General features: G+C 29.6%; 1 protein-coding gene across 1 annotated transcript in view; it reads right to left on the bottom strand.

The window, feature by feature from the left end:
- Window positions 1-1,610: 1,610 nt before the first annotated feature.
- LOC136971610 (zinc finger CCHC domain-containing protein 2-like) overlaps window positions 1,611-25,466 on the bottom strand; it is a 62,371-nt gene continuing 38,515 nt past the window's right edge. The window contains exons 5-12 of the mRNA XM_067266087.1: window positions 24,339-24,405; window positions 20,879-20,945; window positions 19,760-20,014; window positions 15,299-15,539; window positions 12,764-12,852; window positions 7,581-7,807; window positions 3,232-4,416; window positions 1,611-3,010 (exon numbers count right to left, since the gene is read on the bottom strand). Coding sequence (XP_067122188.1) covers window positions 2,910-3,010; window positions 3,232-4,416; window positions 7,581-7,807; window positions 12,764-12,852; window positions 15,299-15,539; window positions 19,760-20,014; window positions 20,879-20,945; window positions 24,339-24,405 — 2,232 coding nt within the window. The 3' untranslated portion in view covers window positions 1,611-2,909. The remainder of the gene's footprint in view (window positions 3,011-3,231; window positions 4,417-7,580; window positions 7,808-12,763; window positions 12,853-15,298; window positions 15,540-19,759; window positions 20,015-20,878; window positions 20,946-24,338; window positions 24,406-25,466) is intronic.

The raw sequence follows: 25,466 nt of genomic DNA, 5'->3' as shown, positions 1-25,466 counted from the left end.
AGGAACGGGGATCAAGTTCCGGCTCAGGTAACCGATGTAATATTAATAGATATTTGTATAGATGGCGACTTCAGACGAAGATCGGGGAGGAGCGCGCGCGGAGAGCTAAGGCATGTTTGGTTTTTTGACCTGAGTTCTCTGACACTCGAAGACCTCGCCCGCAGAAATCCAGTCTCCCCCTTTTGGCCGTGGAGTCACTTGACCGGAAATGACGTAGTCAATTCTTTATAGGGGAATATCTCGCGAAGGGTCACGTACAGAAGTGTGGTTCCTGATTTTTATGGTCGTGCAAGAGGGTCGAATACCCCTCATTCGGAGCTTGAATCGTACCTCGTCGGCCATCTTTACACGACATTCGACGCGACTCTAAATCAAGATTTAATGAATTCGCTTTAATGAGAATCTCATATTAACAATTTGTAGTAGCCGACTGCATTAATTAATATACTCCAATCAGAATTCCCGCATACTTATTTAAAAAATGTGCAGATATTACCGAAATTTCCTTAAACAAAATCTCTGTGCCGAATATTGCGGGAATAGAAATTATAAAATTGATTACCGATAATTAAGATCGGCACCAACTAAATCTGACGTCATCCTGTATTCCAATAAAGTTGTGCCAGGTGTTCCGGTTTTTCCCCGACTGCCATCTAGCAACAGGAAGACTTCTAAAAACTGCTCCTACAAAGTCTAGTTTTCTTTTCCATGTTTTTAAACGTATTTTCGTCACTGTCAGAGTAAAAATACACGTCTGCTGCATGTCCTGGAATTGAAGCATTCCAGTATCTTTAGGGAAGAACTCATTTTGTCCCGGGTTTTATCCCCAAGCACCTGGCAACTACTTCCGGATCTTGCAGATACTTTTTGTCATCGGGCAAAGCAAGCCAATGATACTCGAGTATCATTGGCTTGAATTATTCAGATGCGGAATTTTCCTCAACTATTACTTTTCCATCGAATTCTTATCGTGGTAAAATTATTTCTAATGATTAAATTTAACACAAGATGGAAGATTAACTGCTTATCTGTAGACGAAATTAGTATCTTAGCCATATTATAGCCCAATAAGAATTCAGCTTTATCGTTCCGTATATTAACATATAATACCAAACTATATTACTGTACTACATGCCTTCCGTGAAATTTTACAAAATTCAAATTATAATTTCTACCAGTAAAAATTTTGCTTTTTTTTTTTTTTAATTCCTAGTGTATTGCCTACATATTTAATAATTCATCTCAAAGTTTTCCTGGTTATATATAATCCTGGTATTATTTACAATTGAAACTGAACTCAATACAACAAAATATAACAAAACTTTCACAATACTTTTCGATTCGTGATGGGCCCGAAAAAACGTCACAGCGCAACTTTTTCAAGCACACAATGGAGCGGCCGAGACCGATATATCCGGGTCAAACCCCCGAAAACTTCCCGAATTTTTCGACTCCGTTCGGAGCAAAATTCGGCCATCGTGTGTCAGATCCTTTCTATAATTTATCTAATTTTTATCCATAATTACTGATTATATATATCAATATATATTATATTATATATGTTACACATCAAATACTACAAACTGTATAATTTGTTTATAAAAAATAAATAACAAGTCAAACAGTTGATTTTTATTTACTTCAGTGTTTGCTCTCAAGGTACATCCATTTGTTTTTTTTTTCAATGTTTAAAATAATTACAAAGTCTCAGATTGTGACATTCCTAGAAATATATTCAATTCATAAAATTTGGCAAACAAGGAATATGTTTTGTCCTGCATTCGCGTTAACAGGAGTCATTTCTGGACTTGTGACAAAGTATTTACAATTGTTGATAACTTAACATAAATTTGAGTGTATGTACAATGACAATGAGAAACACGTGTGAAGTCTTATGATCTAGGACAAGCAGTTTATATGTTGCTGTGTGCAACAAGCAAAAGCTATATATGAACATATCTTTCTAAAACAATCTAATATACAAGCACCAGGGAATTTTTACGTTTTTTTTTTTCTTTTGCCATTATCAATGACAAATATATAACAAGCAAAAAGCCAAGTGATTGAGTGTATTTGGATTTTAGAGCCTCTGTTGACAAAATATGCGCCAATCATGCTCAAGTTGTATGACTAGAAAGTCAATATCTTTGATTGGGAAAAATAATTTCTTATTTTCTTTTCTTCCTTTTTTTTTAACTTAATTTGGCACATTGAGTGTAACTCTAGCTGGCTGGCTGGCTCTGTTTGGAATGGGAGTTTCGAATGAATTGTAATCTCCAACACAGCTTCTTCATTTATTTGAAGCAAAAGGAATGATACAATGATCACAAATATATTCTTTCTTTGTTAATGGCAACTTATGAAAAAGGCAAACAAATATACACAGGATGTATCACAAGGAAACTAACAAATCTTAGGCACTAAATGTATTTTTTGCACGTTGCAAAAATTTTATACCAAATCTCTCTTTGGTTAACTTTTAAAAAAGGCTTGCTGAATTTTTTTCCCATTGAAAATATTATGGACAAGCTGACGTCTGTTGAAATCAGCTGGTGTGGCACCAAAATGGTTGCATAGGCTTCGGTTGATGGTTTCTTTACGTAGTTTCCTCTGTGATCCTTTTTTCCGATCGGATTCTTATTATTAGAATAAAAACAATTAACAGGAAATGAGTAAACTTTTAGTGCAATTATAATTTTGAGCAAATGATAAAAATGTCACTCTACACAACCTAAAACTATAATATTAAAATACAGTTATAAAATCTGACTGAATGTTTCTTTTAAGCTGCAACTACAACAGCTGATCTGTTTGACAGTCAAACGAACACAAAAAGCACTTTGGGTGGTTTGTTAATGGTGCTATTAAGTTCTGCAGACAGTGCAATCCATACAAATACTGATCAATTATTATTGGCTAGCAGCCCCAATTACATTACTCCAAATATCATCTTTCCCCTGAGTATCCAAACTACAGGGTGCTGCAGGAGCATAATTCAATTGAAATTGCCCTGAAACAAACATAAGTTCTATTTAATAACATTAGCATATAAGCATATTTGTAGTAAATAAATTTATATATGTGACTTTATGTACATATTTATTTGCACCGTTATAAATATTTAATGTGAAGGCACCATATTTACAAACATATATTTTTAAGACAAAAGAAATTAACAATATTTAAATTAGTTATTTCCACTTTTACAAACATTATTGATATAGTGCCTACCGTCATCCGGAGCAGATTCCTTGCAGTCGGTGCCTCGGTGTCCAACTTTTCCACAGTTATAACAAGTCATTTTTGCGGAAACGCCACCGTTTGTCGACTGACAGTACTTTGAATAGCACGAGTTGCCACCTGCAAAACTCACGGTTCCAGACGTTACGCTAGGTACTGGATTAGATGGTACCGAGCTGGGACTAGGTGAAGGAGGAGGCATGGGAAATGACTGTCTCGCATATATTAATTCTGGAGGGAGTCCATTTGCTAGAGGAAATGGAAAGTTATGGACTGGAGGAGGAGGTGTCATAGCTGGTGATATTAAACCATTTGCTGGAGAATTATTATGTGTAGGTATAAATGGGAATGTCTGAGGGAAGATGTGGGGTAAAAATCCAACACAGTTAAATGGTAATGAAACGGGATGAGGTGGTTGCTGTGCAGTACCGGGAGTTGGAGTCGACGAAGTCACCGACGACGGAACCGAAGAACTGGTAACTGTACATGCACAAGTACAGGTTGCCGGTTGACTATGGTGAGTGGATACTGGAGGTGGTGGTGGAAGCAGATAAGTGGGTGTTAATGTATAATGAGTGGGAATGATGTCGGGTTGTTGGTGCATTTTTTGGTTGTTTTCACTGTCTATAACCATCGTTTGCATTGAAGAAATATTTTTTGGACAGTGATGCCTAGTGGCGAGAGATGCCGTAGTCATTGTACCGGTTCCACTATTACGATATGTTGCCATACAGGACGTTGGTGTCGTGCACCCAGATGTGACTGGAAATGGACAAACGGTCGTTACGGTCACAACCGTCGATACGGGAAGTACTCGTTCTGGAGTTCCGCTGTGAGATCGTTGAATGTTACTGTGAGATAAAAAAGAAACAGCACTGGGTAGACCAAAGTTTGTATATTGACCATTTTCAAAAATCACAGTACTTGTTCCTAAAGGAGGTGGAGCTGGATTATTTTTACCATGAACTGGCAAATGATTTGGTTTTTGAACATTGGGATGAATTTGTAGAACAGCAGGAGCATAAGTTACTGGAGATGGAGCAATTCCCAGAGCTATCCGGTTCTCTTTATTACACTGATTTTCTTCTAATTTTGCACCAACACATTTTCCAGACCAATTTTGTTTATCCTCTCCTAGCTGCAAAATGGCTTCATTTTCTGATTTTAAATTATTTCCTACAAAAGATAATTGTTTAAATAGTATTACATTAATAATAAATGACTAAATAAATATAAAACACAATTAACAAAATCTTTTCTTTAAAATTCTGAATTATTTCAATATTTTTCATTTAGTTAAATCACTCAATTACTTCATAAACATCAAATTTTATTCTCTTCTTGATTAAGTTGATTAAAAAAAAGATGCATTTTTTATAAGAAGAAATGAAGAAAGCAATTGAAATTGCTGTAGACAAAGTTCTACAACTCAAAAACTCATTTTTACATTAGATCCATAAAGTCTGAGGGTAACAATTGAGAATTTCCTCTAAACATATATTTTATTACAAAAAACATTCTATATACAATGATTTTTTAATGTAAATGTTAATAATTTTAATATAAGAATAAACGTTTTTAACATTTTTTCTTATTTAAAATATTTATATATAATTTTAATATAAGTTTCAAAGTTATTGATTTGAACATTAAATGAAACTTATAATTGATATTTTTAATGAGAAAACGTTTTCTCCACTGTCTGCTCAATGTATGAAATATTTCAGCTGGTAAATATGTACACAAATAAATCATTAGATTTGATTTTTTTAATAAATTTTGCCAGCTTTGCTTTAGAAACTGAATATTGTGCCATATAACTATGGAATGTTGAGATGCAAAAACACCACGTCAAAACATTCAATAGTTAGAGTGTTTGACGATTAAATATGTTCCTATGATTCCAACTTAGAACTATTTAAAAGCCAACATTATACAGGAGGAGAGGAAATACTGGAAATTTACCAGCTTTTAACAAGAAAATTTAAGTACAGTAGAGAGTCGTTAATCCGAACCCCGGTTATCCGAACGATTTTCAGTTGGACTGTGTCAGGCTGAATCAAACGTTTTTGATACTAGATTTACTTCTAAAGTATAATTTTCATGTTTTTATATTTTTCAATATATTTATTTTGTTTGTACAAGATAAAGAAATAATTTTTAACGATACAATAGCCTCGATTATTATTATAAAATTTTCATTAAGCTTAAAATAGACGAAAATTCAACACGAAGCGACATGCAACGGAGAAAAATTTGAACATCGGACAGGTTAATATATTTTTTCGTACATAATCAGTTATTCGAACAACCCCAGTTCCCAACTGATTTGGATTAACGACTCTCTACTGTAATAGAATCTAATATCAGATAAAACACAGGACTGGCATACAAAAATGGGAGAGAACTAAAGGTGAAGCATATAATAGATGTCTGTTTTTCAAAATTTGTGATGTCAGATGAATGTGTAGCACAAACGATTTTTTTTTTTTTACAATTTTTAGACACTCTTAGGAAGTTTACACAAAGAAAAAGCTGATGGGTAGTCTTGTAATTGCAATTTAATATCAACACAAACTGCAAATGCTTTCAAACTGACTAACTCTTTAAACATAAAATTGGCTAAATTAGCTATATTTGTTAAAGTGATGCAGTTCTCAAAATCAATACTTTTTGTTATTTCACACTATTAATTTCACACTATGCTTGTAGAATATACAGGGTGGGCCAGCGAAAACGAAACGGCAGAGTGTTCGTGTTCGTCCAAGCAAAGCGCTCGGACAGGTCGATTTTACTCTCGAGGGGACATCTTTTGCAATAAAGTTTTTGCGATTCTGAATATTAACTAAACAAACAGTTTTTTTCGAAATAAATGTTTGTTTAGTTAATACAAAATAAATGAGTTTTTAAAATTTTTTGTTGTCTGTTGTATTCAGAATCGCAAAAACTTTATTGCAAAAGATGTCCCCTCGAGAGAAAGATCGACCTGTCCGAGCGCTTTGCTTGGACGAACACGAACACTCTGCCGTTTCGTTTTCGCTGGCCCACCCTGTATAAGGAGATTTACTTTATAAAAAAAATGGGCATTTTTCTGGAATGTGTAATAAAAGAACAGGATACAGAATAAGTTGTACGACAGGATGTCACCTTACTCAATGAATGTCAAAATATTATATAGCCAAATATTGTAATGCTTTCTAAAGTAATTATGCCTCTTCTTCATGTTAAGCTAGGGATGGTGAAACACTTTGTCAAGGCACTAAATAAAAGAGACTGCTTAAATGCAACAGGAAAGGAATTTTCTGTTGCATCTAGGCTTTTGCAAATATTGTCACAAAGTTTCTTGGTAATAAAAAAGATCTAAATTATACAAATATTGTCAACAAAATGTTGAATACATTCAAGATTTAGGTTGCAATATGAGTTTAAAACTTCATTTTATACAATCTCATCTGAACTACATGAAAATCTTGGATCTTTAAGTGAAGAATAAGAGGAAAGATCCCATCAAACTGTAAAGGAAATTGAGAGATGATACCAAGGAAAGTAGACATCAATGTGTTCATTACTCTTTATTACTGTTGACTAATTAAGCAACAAGTTCTAGGAAAAAAAAGTTTCACAACAAAAAAAACAACACTTACACTGATCTTGACTATTCAAAATTCAAAACTATTACAGTGAAATTATAATATTTTGTGTTAATGTTATGTAACTGGTATTGTAGCTTTTACTAAATGAAAATACATTTGCAAATAAATGTTTTTAAAACTATGAATATTAGTACTGATGTCTTTGAAGAAATCCTTACGTAACAAAAATCAATTGTTTTTGTATTCAACACGAATAAATTATATAAAAATTACATGGTTTAGTTCATATAATAATCACAAAATTTAAATCTGCTGGCTAGGGTAATTTTTGTTAATGATTTAATATAATTTTCATAAATGAAAATCATATTACATCATTAACATTAAAAAAACTGGCTTAGAAAAATACAATTTCTAAACAATGTTTATCAATATTAATAATTTAAATGATCTGCAGAAATTTTCGTGTCAAGTAAAATCTAAAAAGAAAAAAAAATAAAGTAACAAATTTACATGTTGTTTTGTGTAACAAAATATAATATAAAATATTTTATTACTATTAACATATAAGGTAAAAATTCAATTATAAATGAATTTTTACATGATAGAATTTTTATACACTATTTTGAATATTTTGGATTAAATTATGCTTCCTATATTATAATGAATGCATGCAAATAAATGATTAAAAAAAAATAAACTGAAATACTGACAATGTATATAAAGTGTATCTACTTATTATAATACCTTTTTCACTTATACTCTCCTCTAAACTTAATTTTTCTAAACCCTGTTGATTTTGGGAAGTATCGGCAAGAGGTGGACTTGGAGGAGGACTGGAGTATTCAGAACACGATGGAGAACTTTCACTACTAATTTGATTAATAGCTCCTTGGTTTGACAAAATACTACTGGCAGTAACTGGGTTAATACCTGATAAGTGATTGCTTACACCATTTAAACTTGAGCAGTTTCTGAAAAAATTATAAATAACTTTAATTAAATTACATGCAAGATAAAATTAAAGTTTTAAATAGTTAAACATAAAAATTAATGTTTAACTTGTAAAAGTAGTTTCCAAAAATAGCAAACTTTAGAAAACTATTTTAACAGAATACAAAAATAGAGGATAAATCATAAAAGATACAGTTTATTCCTGCATATAATGCATTAATCATGCAATTTGTGCTGTCTGTCAAAAGTTATAATCTAAAATTTAATGAATACATTACAATATGAAAATTAAATAATGTGAAATTTTTCACACAATATAACTACATTCATTCAAATACAACATGAATATGAACTATGTGCTAAATTTAATGACAAACCAAAACATGAAAGTTAATTTATTATTGTCAAGCATCAACATATTAAAACAGCTGGTCACAATTTTACCCATTCCAAGTGAGCCTGACTCACAATGGGGTTGACCAATACAAATGAGAGATTGAGAATAATGGCCTAATTTATATTACCCATGACAAAGTATAAAGATTTAGATCAAATTTGATTCTAGATAGCCACAAAGTAAGTTGACACCTTACCAAATGTATAATAAATACACTGATGTAGAATTTGCCCACTTATTGCAATAACTAAATCACGTTATAATGTGAGATCCATTTGTATATAAACAATTGTTAATATTTACTGATCTCCTTAGTAATTAAATAAAAGATATTTATACAAAATAAAATTCTAATTATTTTTATATACAATTTTAAAAATATATAATTTAAGTATTTTTATTACATTTATTGTTGGGTCCATTTAAATTCTGATACACCTTCACATAATTTTATAAACTACAAAATATAAAATTCCTATTTTTTAAAACTTGTAACTACTACTCTCTATAACAATATATAAAATTCAGCAATTATTATTATGTAATGAACTGATAAAAATATTTCAAAAGGTGCAGAATACTTAATATCTGTTTTATATATTTTTTTATGGCTGAAATTTCTGTCAACAAATATAATAAAAATACTCATTTGTTCTGCTGCAACTATAGTAGTAGTAGTAGTAGTAATAATAATAATAAAAATTAAAGTGGGAAAAGTGTGAAACAAAAAGTGTGAAAAGACAAAAAAAAAGTGTATAATCACATTAAGTGTAAAGAAAACGTTTTAAGATAAGATTATCCTTATCACATACAGATAACCTTACCTTAATTATATGTACTTTAATAGTAAGAACATACAAGATTCAATCTAAATGATATTATAGTGTTGAATGAATTAAAACAAATAGATGGAAATCCCGTTTCAAATCCACAATCTAAAAATAAAGCCACAAGATACTTAAGACTAGGTGCAAATTAGTCAATGCCATCACTTTCAATGTGATGTCATGGCTCATGATATCACTCATGATGTAGTTCTAAAGGCCCAATAAACATTTCTTCTAGCATCCTAGGAACTATAGCTCAAAAGAGTTTCTTTACAAAATGATAAAAATCAGTGATCACAATGTGTTACTTATAGTTTTTTGCAATTACCTCTTGAGAGTATTTTTTACTACCAAAGAGCTGATTAATAAGAAATGTAGTATATATTGCTAAATATATATGTTATACATTCATGTGTATATTTTATAGTTACAATAATTTAATAAAATAATTGTAATGTTAAATTAATGAAATATTTTGATACTGAATCAAAGAAGTTTGACTTGAAATCACAGATGTAGCTGAAATAAGTGGCATAAGTATTTCACTGTGCATGAAAAATCCACCATGTTGGATCGGAAAGTCATCGAAAGAACCACCTATTTTCTGTCAAAGGGTATAATACAGTGACATTGAATTGATGACTGTACAGCTAATGATTGAGCCTATGATGATCAGTTTGCTGTTATGTCAACTAGTTTGCACTTAGCCTAAGACAACTGATTTCCAGCAATGTGAGATCTTATTAATATTTCTCAAATGCATATTAATACTATACATAATGAATGAACAGTCACACCTATTTTTAAATTTTTATTTCATTTCTATTCAACTAATTCATATGAAATAAATGTCAAATTACAGCTCAACATGAGATCTGGACTATTCAACATTTTGTATTCTTTATCTGGATAAATTATTTACATTGGTTACTAACATCTCCAGGGTTATCTAGGTGTACTCCAAGTTCATCAATATTTTTCAGTTTAATTTTATAAACTTCCTCCTTTGCTAATATCCACAGAAAGAAATAACAAGAAGTTAAATTAGAACTCCAAGATATTTATTTATCGGCCATTTTCAATCATATATTTTATTTTATTTTTAAGATAATTACTGCTTATATTATTCTGACATGTCTTCATATAAATTATTGAATTAATTGAATGAGAGTAAAGAAATAAAAATTTAAATAGATATATACAGGATAATTGAAAATTGTTCTATCATATTTACTTGAATATAAGATGTCATCTATTAGATCTAAGATACAGCTTAATTTCTTTATGCTCACTCATAAGTTTTTCTTTTCTCTTTCTTTTTTTTTTTTTTTTTGGAATAGACAACTCAAGAATTTTTCTGTTTTTCTGTTCAAGAACTCAAGAAAAATTCTGTTTGTTTAGTATTTATTGCAAGTAAAACAGTTATGTAACATAGTCTTCTATGGTACTGAAGTCTAAAATCTCTTAACTTTATGTTAGACTCTTCTGAATCAACACTGGATTCAAAGCTCACATCTTTCATCTGGAAAGATGTCTTAAGCAATATATTCCTTTTTGGAAATGCAATATTTTTTGAAAGAGAGTCACACAACTTTTTCTGCAATTTCCATCCAAGTACTTACAATGTTACTGTAATAGATTAGTGAGATTGATCTTGTGACTTCTCAAATAGTTACTACTTGACTATTACAAATATCAGTTTAATAAAAATTATTAGTTATTCTGACAACCACTTAAAAGGTCTTTTTAGACGAATAAGCAAACTTGCAATATCTTTCCAATTCCAACAATCACCCAAAGCAAAGAATTATTTAGAATTTTCATTAACAATTCTTTTATTTATATGCATTTCATATCAGAGCTTTGCAACGCCAATGCCCTCTTCAGTCTACAAATGATTATTTGTAGACTGAATCATAATTGTAATTGTAATTACCTGAAGTAGAATCATGTAATCATGTCAGGTGATTGTCAGAACTGGAAAGATACTGCAAGTTTGCTTAATCATCTAAAAATACCTTTTAAGTGGTTGTCAGAATAATCAATAAAATCCGACACACATTTCTTTTATATCACATATACACTTTTATTTCACATATATTTTTTAGCTAATTCTTATTAAAAATCATTAAAATAATGCAATGGAATTAGTGACAGATAAACGAAATGCATGACATTGAGGATGTTAATTATTACATACTACATTGATCTAAGAGGCCATCAAACATACAATGCATTATATTTTCAGAGACACCATAATCTGAAAAATAGTAAATCTTACATTCAAGTAAATATGGTATGTAGCAAGATAGACACAAACATTCTAAAAATGGATCATAAGATAAATACAGTAGACTCTACTTATTTTAATCACTTTGAGTCTTACCTAAACTGATAATAAGCAGAAAAAGTAAATGAGTGTTAGAACAATTACAAATTGTATAACTTTAAAACTTTATTAATTATATTCATTATTAATTAAAACAAAATTCATTCAGTATTGTTTGTCTGCAACCAACATCAACAACAGCTAGTGTGATGCTAGAAATTTTATTAAAATTGTAATTTTGTAAGCAAATAACAATTAAAACAAAATGTCTTTAAAGCACTAATTAACATAGCATTAAAAAAGCCTATCTATTCAATGATGATAATTTTGACAATAACTAAACTTTGATTACAATAAGAAAAGTTCTTTAATGTGTTTTGGGACCTACTAATTTTGATAATAATAATCAACTGATAACATTATCTGTGATTATAGTAAGTGGAATCTATTATATTTTGCAAATTAGATATACTAAAATTTCAATAATAATAATAATATTCAAACAATCATCATTTCAGACTGTTGTAAATAGCTCCATTTTGAGCAAATTCAATGAATCTGTTTTATAAAAATTATTTAATAAAAATTTCTTGCATATTTAAAACTATTATTTTTATTATAAATTCATAATAAGCTTATATATAAATACACTAATAGAATTATATATTCTGATAGTGTATTTTTTTTATGTGTTTTATTTGACCAACTCTCTGACAGTATTCAATAGAGAGTTGAGAAAATAAAACACATAAAAGAAAGCTTATAATAATGAATAAATTTGATAGTGTATTCACTGTTGTCTAACTTTGAGATATTTATAGAACAGACAAAGAAAATAAAATAGTGATAGATAAAAATTAATAGCAAAATGTTTTTCAATGCAGAATGCAAAAATGATTTTGAAAATAATAATTAGTGATATTCAATATTTATGCAACTGAAGATAGTTTTAAAATTGTACGCAAAACTTTAGGCACAGCAGCATAATACCAATTACTTGATGGCTGTTGTTGACCAGCTCTGAAAATATAGACAAAAATAGGTTAATTATATTTTATTATTAAAATTCATTGATAAAGCTTAGCTTGAATTTGAGTCTGAGATTAATCACTCAGTTTATGATGATTAAATGTAAAACCTAGTGACTTCTACACTTTGCCTTAAAAAAGACTAATGCAGAAATAAATCATGAATAATCTAAGGAAGTCAAAATTCAAAAAATATAATAAGTCTATTAAATAAATTTATTTTCATCTGTCGTATTTTAATTATTTTTCTTCATATATTAAAGTAAAGATATAAATTATTTTGAATGTATATTTTCGATAATATTAATTTGAAAGTTGAAGTAAAAATCATTATAGAAAATTATAAGAAAATCTTATCAACTGTTTTTATATACTAAAAAATATCAAATTTTTACCTAAGATTATCAAGAATTTTTCTTATTTTTCCAGCAACAGACTTAGAAATTCCCAAGTGTTCAAATTTTTCTTGTCTCATGCACTGTAACTGAAAGCAAGGAAAACTCATTTAAAAACTAATTATAATTAATATTTTTTACTAATTTAACACACAATAAATATTATAAAAATTTCAAAATGATGATGTTAATGCCTTTCTGTTTCTCTTTAAAATTTGGTATAAAAGAATGAAACTGCTGAATTTAAACACAAAATATATTTGGTAGCAAAATTTATAAAGTTTCTTACTAAACATTATTTAAAACAATATAAAATTTATGTATTAAAAAGCAAAATATACACAAAACAAATATTAAGCATAAAAACACGTTTATGAAATCAAGATCTATGCAGATAAAATGTATTTTGTCCTAATAATAAGACACTTCTATTTCTTCAATATCAAATGGTTCAGTTATCTAACTACTGTAATAGAGAGACAATTTAATGGGATTATTAGAAATAAAATTTTTCTCACAATAACATAAGTGTGCTGCCATCTTATATAAATTATCTTTAAACAAAATGGCACATAATCAGTTATCTTTAACCAAAAATCTACATATTTAATAAATACAAATTAATATCAGTATAGCCTGAAAAAATAATCTATCTGTTTAAGCTTAAGTAAATTACAGTGAACCCCCATACAATGCAGGGGATACATTCTATATTATAGGAAAGTGCATTGTATAAACCACATATGTTATGTAAAAACTGAGTATGGTTTAATGACAAAATAGCCAAAAAGTTAGAAATGCATTTTATGAATGTGGATCCCTATAATGCATTCTACAAGGGTCCATTGTATTTCATTTTTATAATTATTATTATTATTATTACCAATAAATTCTAAAAAACTGGCACCATTTTATAAAACATAGAAAACAAATTGCCTTTTACTGGAAGCCAAAATTCATTTATTAAAACAAAAACGTTTTCAATCTACTTTATGTCATCTTCAGCTATTACACAAAAAATTAGAGAATGGAATGTCAGTTAGGAAACCAATATAATTCAGTATAGTATTTAAAATTACAAATATTAAAATTATAGAAATATAGAAAGCAAGCAAAATTGATGATTATATTTAAATTGTATATTTGTTCTTCAATTTAAACCTACTGTATGCAAATCTTTGATGTATTTTGATATGTTTGTTATCTGATATAATGTTTATATAGTAATTTGTACTTGCTAAAAGCTTATATGATAAGCTGTAGCATTTCATGTCTGATCTGACATTTTCTGTATGTATTATCTATAAGTGTTTTAAATATACATTTTCCGTAATATTTTGTGTTTCTGAGCTGATCTTGTTTGGCAACTATAAACCCATTAGTCCCTCCAAAAACAGCATTCCCAAGCTAGTTAGTAATTTGATTTAGTTTTTGCAAATAATCCTATCTAAGGTCATAAAAATGTCTATCATGGAATTTTAGATCTATGATTGATTAAGAGTTCTATATTTTTTATAAATATTGTCCTCAGTCACATCTGAGGGACATTCTGGAATGAATTTTGAAGTTCTTATTTATGTTTGATTAATGTTGTTCATTTAAAAAAAAACAAAACTGATTGTTGTGTACTAAATCTGTGTTCAACATAGAACTCCAAAAATGTGTGTGTATTGAGTTTACACATGTATTAACTATTGTTTTAATGTTTAGATCTATAATTCAAGTTTTTGCATTCAGGTCTGTTATTATTACTGTTTAAGCTACTGTTATATTCTTTTGTTTATACGCTATGTGAGCTTGACCAGTTGAAATCCTAAATTTTTGTAATTTTATTCTTATCCATAGACTCAATTGTTATTGTTATTGTGTGATTATAGTTATTTTTAATTATTATAAAAATTTATAAAATTTTCAAATATATTTATTATTAATTTATTAAATATATAAATAAAACAATGATCACACTGACTGTTTTTATACTAATCATCAACCTATTTGCCAAAAACAATTTTTATTTTCCAAATTACTTTTTCAATTTCTATGATTTTTTGTACCAATCTGAAATGAAAGGATGACAGATAATATAAAAAATGCAGTGTTTTGTTTTTATTTTTGTTTATAAACAGTAAAGTTGTATTGGACCAAGTTAGATTCATGTTCTGTGATACTCTTTCATCAAGTGACCTTTTTTTCAGAACTGGTCTCTAACTATTCATCACTCCAATCACCAGGTGAATATAATTTTCACAAATTGAAAATTTTGCAACAGACAGCATGACCCAATATAAAATTTAAATAAATAAATTTAATAATTAAAGTAGATAACTATTCAACTTATACTGATGTGTTCATGCTAATAAACTGTCACAAATCCAATTAAAAAATGCCTCTGTAACCTGCAATTAAATTACTGGCTGTTATCTAGATTTGTGACAATTTAATATATGTTAGTACAAGTTGTGTATATATATATATTTGCCAGATCTGAAGAATAGCAGTTATTTAACTATTGTTATTTATTCAAATAATACATACATCTTCTAATTTAAAATTCTTTAATTTATCAAAGTACTCATGCAGATGTTCTCTCTTCAAAAACCGTTCAAAAGTTGCAAAGTCTTTTTCTTCAACACTGTTTCGAACAGGCCGCTGAATCCAAGGTGAAGCTGAGCGTGAATTTGAACCAGAATGAGGAGGAGAAACATAAGGTGATGATACAGGTGAAGAAATAGGAGATCTGACTGGTGGCGTGGCAGATGTTTGTGATTGTACAGTACTAAACAATAAAGTTATTATTATTAATTTTATATATAATTCAAAATATTATTTAAATAACTAGAATACTTCTATTTTATTTTTCATATATGTAATATAGGTATCCGTCATATAACACTGTTTTGCTCTAACGCAGTTGGAAAATTGGGGATATCCTCGTACAACACAACTTCCAGTTTCACTCTAACACAGTTTCGGAAATCCTCTGTACAAAATTTCACAATTATTAAATGATATTATTCAATAATTTTTTTATTTACGTAAACATGCATGTTTTCTCAAATTTGCTCATGGATTTTAGAATAATGAAATTTTCAATTATTTTGTGCTTTCCGTCAAGTATACTTTAATGAAAACTGATAGAACAAGAAAGAAAAAAAATTGCACTAACTTTCCCGTCAACCAGGTGTCATTGTAGTTGCTTTCAAACATTAAGTGTGTCACTGTGTTTTCTTTTTATAGATTAATCTTCATATTTAGTAAAGTTTATTTAACCATGGGTATTATGTATCTACAAATGATTACTTCATTCATAAAAACGAAGAATGAAATACAGTGGTATTTTGGTACTCAATTCGATATTCAAACACAAATTCTAGAAAAAGAAGATGCTCGGTACTTGACTGAACAAATGCAACCTGCTAGAACAAATTTTCAATTAACAACATTTTTATTTCGTCATCCATAAAAAAATTTTTGATTAAAAAAAAAATATGAAAATGTTGTGAAGATACTTCTGATCAAGATCAACAAAAAAATTGAGATGACGACGATGCTTTGTAGAAAGAAAACACGCTAGTTTAACTAAAATTAATATTAACATGTAATACAATACTTTTAATTGTGATTGTTAATTAATTAATTATTGATTTAATTGTGATGTATTAATTATTGATTGGTAATAAATTATCGATTGCTTTAATAAACATATTTCTCTTAGTAATGAAAAAGAACAGTATACTTTTGCTAACTTCTAAAACCTAACCCCATGTTTTACATTAGTCTTTTGTTTCGTATAGCATGGATTCACATAACATGAGACTTTTTCGGAACGTATCTATCGTGTTATATGAGGGATACCTGTATTTCAAACAAATTAAGCTATCAACTAGAATAGAAAATTTAATTACCTCAATAAACCCAAAATTTCATTATTTTTTATTACTACTAAGTATCTTAATATTTTAAGATATTCAATTTCAGATAATGTCAGAATTACAATTAAACATTTAAATATTAATAACATTTCAATATGTACAATTTCATGATATTTTTTTTACAGTTTTATTACAACATTTGTCTTGTTTGATTAACAAAAAGAAAATTATAAAGTAAATAGTAAAACTCAATAAAGAAACATCTAATTAGAAATAGCAGCTATAATAAAATATGAAGTAATTATAGTTTTCCAGTGTTACTTCATCGTAGATAACTTTTCATTGACATTTTTAAAATGAGATGTTTTAATCTAAGATTGTACTGACTAGAACAAAAGAATAATAATAAATTTCAAAAAACAGATGATCCGGAAATAATAATTTAAAAAGTAACAAAATGTTTTCTCTTTTTAATAGTTTTACAAACTTTTATTGCTATGATATAAATACTTCTGCTATGATTAGGCTGCACTTATGCAGATACAAAAAGAGGAAAAACAGGCAAAAGAAAACTTTTAGGATCAGAATTTGCACTTTTGATGCAGTTTATGCAGAAGAGGGAAACAGAGTTCTCATGCATTATAAGCAAGAAATGCACTAGTTTCCCTTGTCCTCAAAAGTTCAATCTGTTTTGTATTTTTTCCCCACCTGTCCTGAGTTGGTGCATGCACAGTAGTTGGCATTTTGCTTCCACACAATGACAACAATAATGGCAATCTGACACAGGTGAAGAAAATGGCCTGAGAAGCTGCAAAAAAACCACAGGGAGACCATAAATAAAAGGAAGGAAATGTTAATAGAGTAGTTTTGTTGATTTTTCATTTATTTTCCTTTATGTCATTGTAAAATTCATTGGACTTTTCCTTTCTGCTTTTGCATGAATGCAACTAAAGGGAAAGCAAGAAGGGTACTCCCGTAAGCATGACTTTGGTTCTATTGGTTTTCCCTATCCTTCTGTTTTCTCTTTTCTCTTGTATTTCTTACCTTTACATAAAAGCAGCCTAAGTCCTCATTCTATGAAGAAGAGTTGCTCAAACTGCAAATGTTTGAGCTATGATAACACAAAACTATACTTCCCAAACTGAATATCATAGTAATTTAATTATTTAGTCTAGAGATTAAATTGACAATTCTTAAATAGCAATAAACTCTTAAAATTTGTATTGTAAGTGGGTATGCTAATAATTTCTCAGCCTAACATGGAAGCAAACACCATATGTGAACAATCACTACATATTATTCAACCTATTTTTTCCTTGGACTCACTGTACTTCTTGGAGTGTCATTCCAAAGAGTTTTATTGCATAAAATTTAATGCCTCTAAACATTCCTCTAAAGTCTATATAATACTGCTAGTATTGGTGAAATGTCTTCCTTTCAGGTGTTTTTTATATGAGGTAAGAAATAATAATCTGAGGGAGCTAAGTTAGAAGAGAGTGGATGATGGACCCATTTAAACTTTGTCACTATTTTCTGGGCAGAGTATTACTGGAATATTGTCATGCTAGAAAAAAGATGCTTTTGAAGAGCTTTCCATGGACAAGGACTTCTATGTGCGGCAAGGACTTGTTAAACATTGGTTCTACTAAATGTTCCTTAAATACCCGTATAAGGGAACACCAAGTGGATATCTGACACGGGCTACTGCCCCTGCTACGTATGCATCTGATCCCGAAGTTGAGGCACAATTTGATAAAGCTACAGTCATTGTCAACACATCCCACCAGGAACACCTTAGGTGGCTAAAAACCATAGCTATCTATAGAGCCAGCCAGGTAGCCACGTGCGTCAACTGAAAGGAGGAGCTGAGTCTATCACCAGTCTGACAGTCCCTATTAGATGCCGACCTGCAGCTATCTCCTCCAGCACACGGCCGCACATGTCAGGCAGGGCTGACTTCATCAAAATGACATTCAATCCCGTCAAATTCCATGCACTCCGTTCAGAAGCATTCCTTATCTAGTTGACCTGAAAAAGAACTAAGTGATAGTTCGAAAACATTTGTCACCCGCTGTATATCTTATACGCGTTATGTGCCGGTAACAGGTTTAAGAAAGAAAGTATAAGCTAAAATATATTTAGGCAAAGTAATGCTACCAGGAAAAATATATTGCACAGAAGAGAGTGCACACCCAAGTTTAAAAATCACTGCCTTAAATCAATTTTTATACATTCAAAGAAAAATTTTACTTAAAAATCCACTAAATAATTTTTTAAAAATTACAAATTAATGCAATAATTATTTTAATCAGAGTCGGAGTTTATCTTGGTTTAATGTATTTTTAATTATAAATTTGTATTAAATTTTAAAAAATAATAAAATGTTACAAAATAAACAAATATAAATACTGTAAAAATAAACTAGCATGAATTCAATTTCATTTTTAATGTTTGTTTGTTTGTTTGTTTATTAAGTTACGGCAACACAACACTTGGGCGATCTGCCTAGAGAAATGCCTTCTGGGAGGTCTTTTTAAGAGTAACTGGTCCCTATCCAGGCATTACAGACGTGGAGAAACCCAGAAAACTCCACGTAGCCAGCCCGTCTTGGTGAGGCACAAACCCATGACCGAACTTCCAGTATTCAGGGAACAGAACTTCTTGGCCACTGATGGGCCTTTCATTTTTAAACAAATCATTCTAGTATAGATAATTTCGATATGTATGATTTTTATTTTTTTCATACAAATTAAATACATTTTGGCATTAACTTTTACTTTTGTTCTTTGATGCACAACAAAATTAATAAAATGTATCATACATCTGAATAATAATTCCATATTTTCAGTAAATCCTGATAAATATTATAGTTTTTGAAATATAAAAAAAACGATAAACTTATATATTTTAATTAATAGTTATATTAAAATAATTTTTTCATTTGTTTAAAACTAGAAATTCTTGAATTATTAAAGCCACCACTTAAAATTTTGATCTAAATTTATTTACACTTAATTATTTTAAAAATATAAAGTAAGAACTTTAATTATTTAGATATATAACTTGATATAAGTAACAATTCTTTAACACAAACAAAACAATCAATTTTTATTTATGTACTCACCTGCATTCAGATGAAAAATTACAGTTATTATGATTAGAGTTTAGATGAGGATTGTTTTTTGATCTTGAACTTCCATCCGCTCTATGTGAATTATATATGGTAATTGAAGGAACGCGAGCTCCATCTTCAGGGAACGAATCATTAGAAAAAATCTTTCCGTTTCGTGCTCCTCCACGACCATGGAGTGGCAATTTAAAAAAATTAATTACATGATCACATTCCAGAATGTGAATAGGAAGATGCATTGTCAATTGCCTATTAAAACAAAATTGATAATTTTTGTTTTATTAAACTGCAAATTATAATATTTTGAAATTTAATAAAATTTTAATTATATTTATTAGAAATGCATTTTTATAATTGAAGCCCTCGGGAACATATAGTGCTAACCCTCAGAATCACGTCTCTGAGGTAACCGAGTTTGAATGTTCGAAAAAGTCCTAAAATCATATGAATAGTTGTGTGTTAACTAATACTTTTGCTCTCTGAACATTGCCTGTAGATATGGCTACTACCATCTCATCATTTTGAGATTTTTCATTTGGATTTTTTTCAAACATTCAAATTCAATTACCTCAGAATGTCCCCAACAGCTTCAATTTATCACACTTCCATGTTCCTTTAAATATATATATATATATATTTTAATGTTATGTATCAGATTTTAATTTTTGACAAATAAGTTAAAAGTAAAAAAAATTAATGTAGCTATTGTATGACTATTTTTTGAGTAGAGTATATATAAAAAAATAGAACCAAACTGAAAAACTTTGTATTTAAAAGTCATTGTTATAGAAACTTAAAACACTACATATGAAACAGAATTATAAAAGCTGGGTATTACAGATGATGAAACCAAACTCTCTACTTATAAATATTAGTTATAATATTAAAATATTGATAATTTTAAATATGGCTAAAAATTCACTTATAATCAGTTGAAAATTTAAATTACATTAAATAAAACTTATATTTAGTATAAAAAAAATAAATTTTAAAGTTGTATTAAACATTATCAAGTATAATCATAAAACAAAAAATGAAATAAGTACAAAAGTATTCGATTAAAATATAATGCAACAATTATATCATTAAATTTCAAATTATAACTTGATTTACCTAAGATAATCATTTAGAGCTGAAATGGCTTCTTCAGTAATTTCTTCATTTTGACTAGTTATAGTAACTATATCAATAAAAAACAAGTAACAAAATTAAATTTATCTCTAAAAAATTTCATTAGCAAATAATAAAATAAATATTATACTTAGGTTGTTATATACTATTCTTTTTTATCAAAATACTTCATAAATTTAAAAATTTTAAATTTGCTTTAAAACATTATACAGTCACTTCTTGAGTTACAACCACCTCAACTTATGACCATTTGCACTTATGACGAAAAAATTTCATTAAAAAATTTTTAAAATGTATCAATTTTTATAGTTTTCGTCAAATATATATCATATGCATATATATCTTGTACGCTTCTGGCAATTGACTGCACGCTTCTGCAATCGATTGCATCATCTTTAGTTTTGTTGTGCAGTTAGTTACCCTTCGTGTGTGTGCTTGTGTAAGGTGGCTAATTGTTTTGTTATAAGTAGTTTACTTGCAGTGTAAATTGGAAATTCTACTTTATTTTACATTGATTTGTGATAGTTTAGTCCCAAAATGGCTGGTAACACCAATGAAAGAAAAAGAAAGACAATAGACTTAGAGATGAATATAAAATTAATAAAACAGCATGAGTGCGGCAAAAGTGTCAAACTTGTCACATGAACATAAATTGTCACATTCAACCGTTTCAACTGTAATAAAGGACAAAGAACGAATTCGTTAAGCAGTAAAGAGATCGGCATCAGTAAAATCAACCATCATCACAAAAAAAATGAAATGGTCCCATATGTGAAATGGAAAAATGTTTAAAGACTTGGATGAAAGATTTATTACAAAAGAATGTTCCACTAAGTCTCATGACCATCCAAACTAAAGCATGCAGTCTTTTCAAAGAAGAAGGAGGGTGACAACTATGATCAAAATTTCAATGCAAACTTCTGCTGGTTTGAAAGGTCTAAAAATTGTGAAAATTTCCATAATGTGAAGATTTGTAGAGAGGAAGCAAGTGCAGATTCAAATGCCGCTGAAATTTTCAAGGAGAATTTTGAAGTGATGCTTGAAGAAGGAAATTATATGCAGAAACAAATTTCTAATGTGGATGAAACCGCATTATATTGGAAGAAATGCCCAAATGGACATACATTCAAAAAGAAGCTAAACGCATGCTCAGTTTTAAAGCACTTAAAGATCGTGCTACCCTTTTGTTGGGTGGAAATGTTGCTGGTTATAAATTGAAGCTATTTATGATATATCATTCCCAAAACCCAAGAGCCTTCAAGGAAATCTGTAAGGACACATTACCACTACATTATCATGCTAATAAAAAGGCGTGGATGACACAATGCCTTTTTGAAGACTGGTTTAACAACTGCTTTGTAGCAGAAGTAAAGAAATATTGTGATGAAAAAGACATTGCTTTTAAAATTGTATTGCTTTTTGACAATGGTCAAGGTCACCTTCCACACTTAGGAGAGTCCCCTCAAAATGTAAAAGTGGTTTATTTACCACTTAATACCACAAGCTTACTACAGCCAATGGATCAAGGGTGTATTGCTAACTTCAAAGTGCATTATTTAAGAATCACTTTTGCCCAAGCAATTGCAGAAACTGAGAAAGATCAGACATTGAGAGAATTTTGGAAAAATTATAACATTTTTCATGCAATAAAGAATATATCAGAAGGATGGTCCAATGTAACAATGAAATGTATGAACGGCATACAGAACAAACTCTTAAAAAGGTTTAATAACAATATGAACATTAATAGAGAAGAGGAAATAGAAGAGGTAGTTAATGTTATTGTACAATTTGCTCAACAATTAAATCTGGAAGTTGATAATGAAGATGTAAATTAACTTTTGGAAAATAATGTGGAGAAACTCACAAACCAAGACCTGATTGAGATTGAGGAATGAGTTGCAGATAAAAATGTAATGGAGCTAAAAGAATTGGATGAACACAGAGAACTACCCAAAAAATTTGTGCTGAAAGAAATGGCATCAGCTTTTAGCAAAATCAATGAGGCAATTAAAAAATTTGAAAATATGGACTCAGACAACGATAGATTTTTGAAGGTATGACACAACATTCACCGAGCACTTGCCTGTTATAATGAAATTTATAACAAAAAGACAACAACAAACTGTCCAAATCAAAATTAAACTTGTTTATAAAAACAAAAAGCACTACTACTACACTCACTGATAAATCTCAAGAGTCAGCAATGAATATCAGTAGCACAGATGATGACAATAATCCAAAATAATGCTTATATATATTCTACTATGTAGTGCTCTGACACTATTTTTTGTTATATTATTTTCCTTTTGTATTATTGTACTGTATCGGTTTTTTTATGCGCCTTTTTGTTGTCGTGAATCGCATTTTGGGTGTCACGTCAAACACATCGTGATTGGCTCTTTGCCAAGTTATGGGGTGGATCATGTGACCTCAGTTAGAAAGTGGTATAAAAAGCACACTGCCACACAGGAGAGAGGGCTCTTTGTTTGTTGTTGGGTCCTTGAGGAGGAGGAAGAACGAAGGAAGGCAAGAGTCGTCACCATTTTGTTTCGAGGAAGGTGACGGTTAAAGCAAGCAAGAGAAATCCATCTGCATCGGCGTCACGAGAACTACAGGGAAGAACTACTGTGTTGGATAGTACTACAAAATAGAAAGAACAAGTGTAGATAGTATTATTTTTGGACTGACGCTCAATGATTGACCCCACGTGCAAGTCAGTTAATACATGGTGAAGAGTATAGACTCGTCGAATACGATCGCCTATGTAATTATTGTAAATAACTAGATATAAGTATTCAAACGGTTTCTCTACGACTAGATATAAGTAATTAGAGAGTTTAGATATAGAGCCGTGAATTTTTCCATTACCTTTTGAAAATCTTATTGTAGCCCACTCGGGTGGGTATGTTCGACGCCCTGTTAAAGAATTATAATAGTATTGTAATAAAGGAATTCGTGTGGTTCACTTCTTATTTTTTTTTGTTGGCCTTATTCTCTCTTACTCCTCCGCAACCCTGTATACTTCGGTAATCTCACAGATCTACAACTATTTATGTATGTAATAATTTACTTATATTTTTACTTTAATTAAAAATCAGAAATAAAAGCTATTAATTTTGATGTACATATGTCTATTATAATTATATTATTTATTTTTGTATGAAATTTGACTTATGTCCAAAGTTGCAGGAACGAACCCATTGTAAGTCGACAAGTGACTGTATCAGTTAAATATTTTAAAATATTTGAAATCAGTTTTAAACAGAACAAAACAAAATTTACATGTTACAATGTTCTTTTTAATTATTACATTATACACTCTTTAATTTTTATTCAGTTTAATTTGTCAGATTTCTCATTTTGGAAGGAATTTTTTTGAGCCTTACAGCCACACATCTCATATTTAAACAAGTAGTTATTACAATTAATAATTATTTACCTGGTAAAGGAGGAATGTATTTATCTTGATTATTACTATAAACATCCTGAGGAAACAACTGTAAAAGCTGTAAAAAATTATGAAAATATTTTTAAAAATTTAAATAAATGTTAATTTACTTTTTAAATTATACTAAAATGGATAACTGACTAGTTATGTTTGACTATAATCCACAAAGTAATTACTAAAACTGAAATAATTCAATAAATGAAGATAGATGAAGAAAAACTGTCTTATTAATTAATTAATGAAAAGAAATCAACTCAAGACTAACAGTACTAACATTTAGATAATATTACGCAATGTTATATCAAAAGAGCATTCACATACAGAATTGAAAATAGAGAAACACATGTAAAGTACTATTTTTAGTATCTTAGGAAACCGACACTAACTACAGTCGGTAAAACTTCCGTTAACCTAACGGGTACTTTACGTGGATTCGAGATTAGTTTGCCAGGCCTGGGCTTTTACGTGTGCACCGAAAAGAATTAGTAAGAATAACGACAAATATCAAGTCAAAGCAAAAGTTTCAAATATATTTAATTAGTGAATAGAATTTACTATGTACAATTGTCTATAATCCAAAACAAAATTTATTAACGAAAATCAACAAGTCAACCCGACAATAAAACTCAGCTACTTAGCTTAACTTAATCTTAATTCCCCTTTGAAAATTCGACAAAACAAATACTTAGGAACTATGAACAAAATCTCTTACGAACTAAATGTCTATCCATCACCTCACTATACTAGGAACCTGTTTCCTCAATCTTTTCGCTATCGTCAAATCGTCAATCGAATTCCTCTTTAACACCTTGGATCGCCTAATTCTCAATCTGGACTTCGACCAGGAATCACCTCGCTCTGGAAATCGCCTCGTCATTCTTCGGTTAGCGTACTGGTTTTATGCTGTGAGGTGACGTCACAATTCAGCTGGGTTACTCCCCTTATTTACATACTTAGTTTTCTAGCATTAAGTTTCTTTCTGGCAGCTTTAATTTTCCGACAAAAGCTTATAAACCATTTACAAAGTATTTAGCACAATTTTCTGGGATGTTATGACGGTTTAGTAAGTATTTCTTTGCTAGTGAGTGTGGGGATTCCCCCCTCCATTTTTTTCTCTGC

Source organism: Centruroides vittatus, unplaced genomic scaffold (assembly GCF_030686945.1).
Source record: "Centruroides vittatus isolate TY-2023 unplaced genomic scaffold, ASM3068694v2 contig_2634, whole genome shotgun sequence".
In the NCBI taxonomy this organism is placed as follows: Eukaryota; Metazoa; Arthropoda; class Arachnida; order Scorpiones; family Buthidae; genus Centruroides; species Centruroides vittatus.
This window is presented reverse-complemented; position numbering and strand designations above follow the sequence as displayed.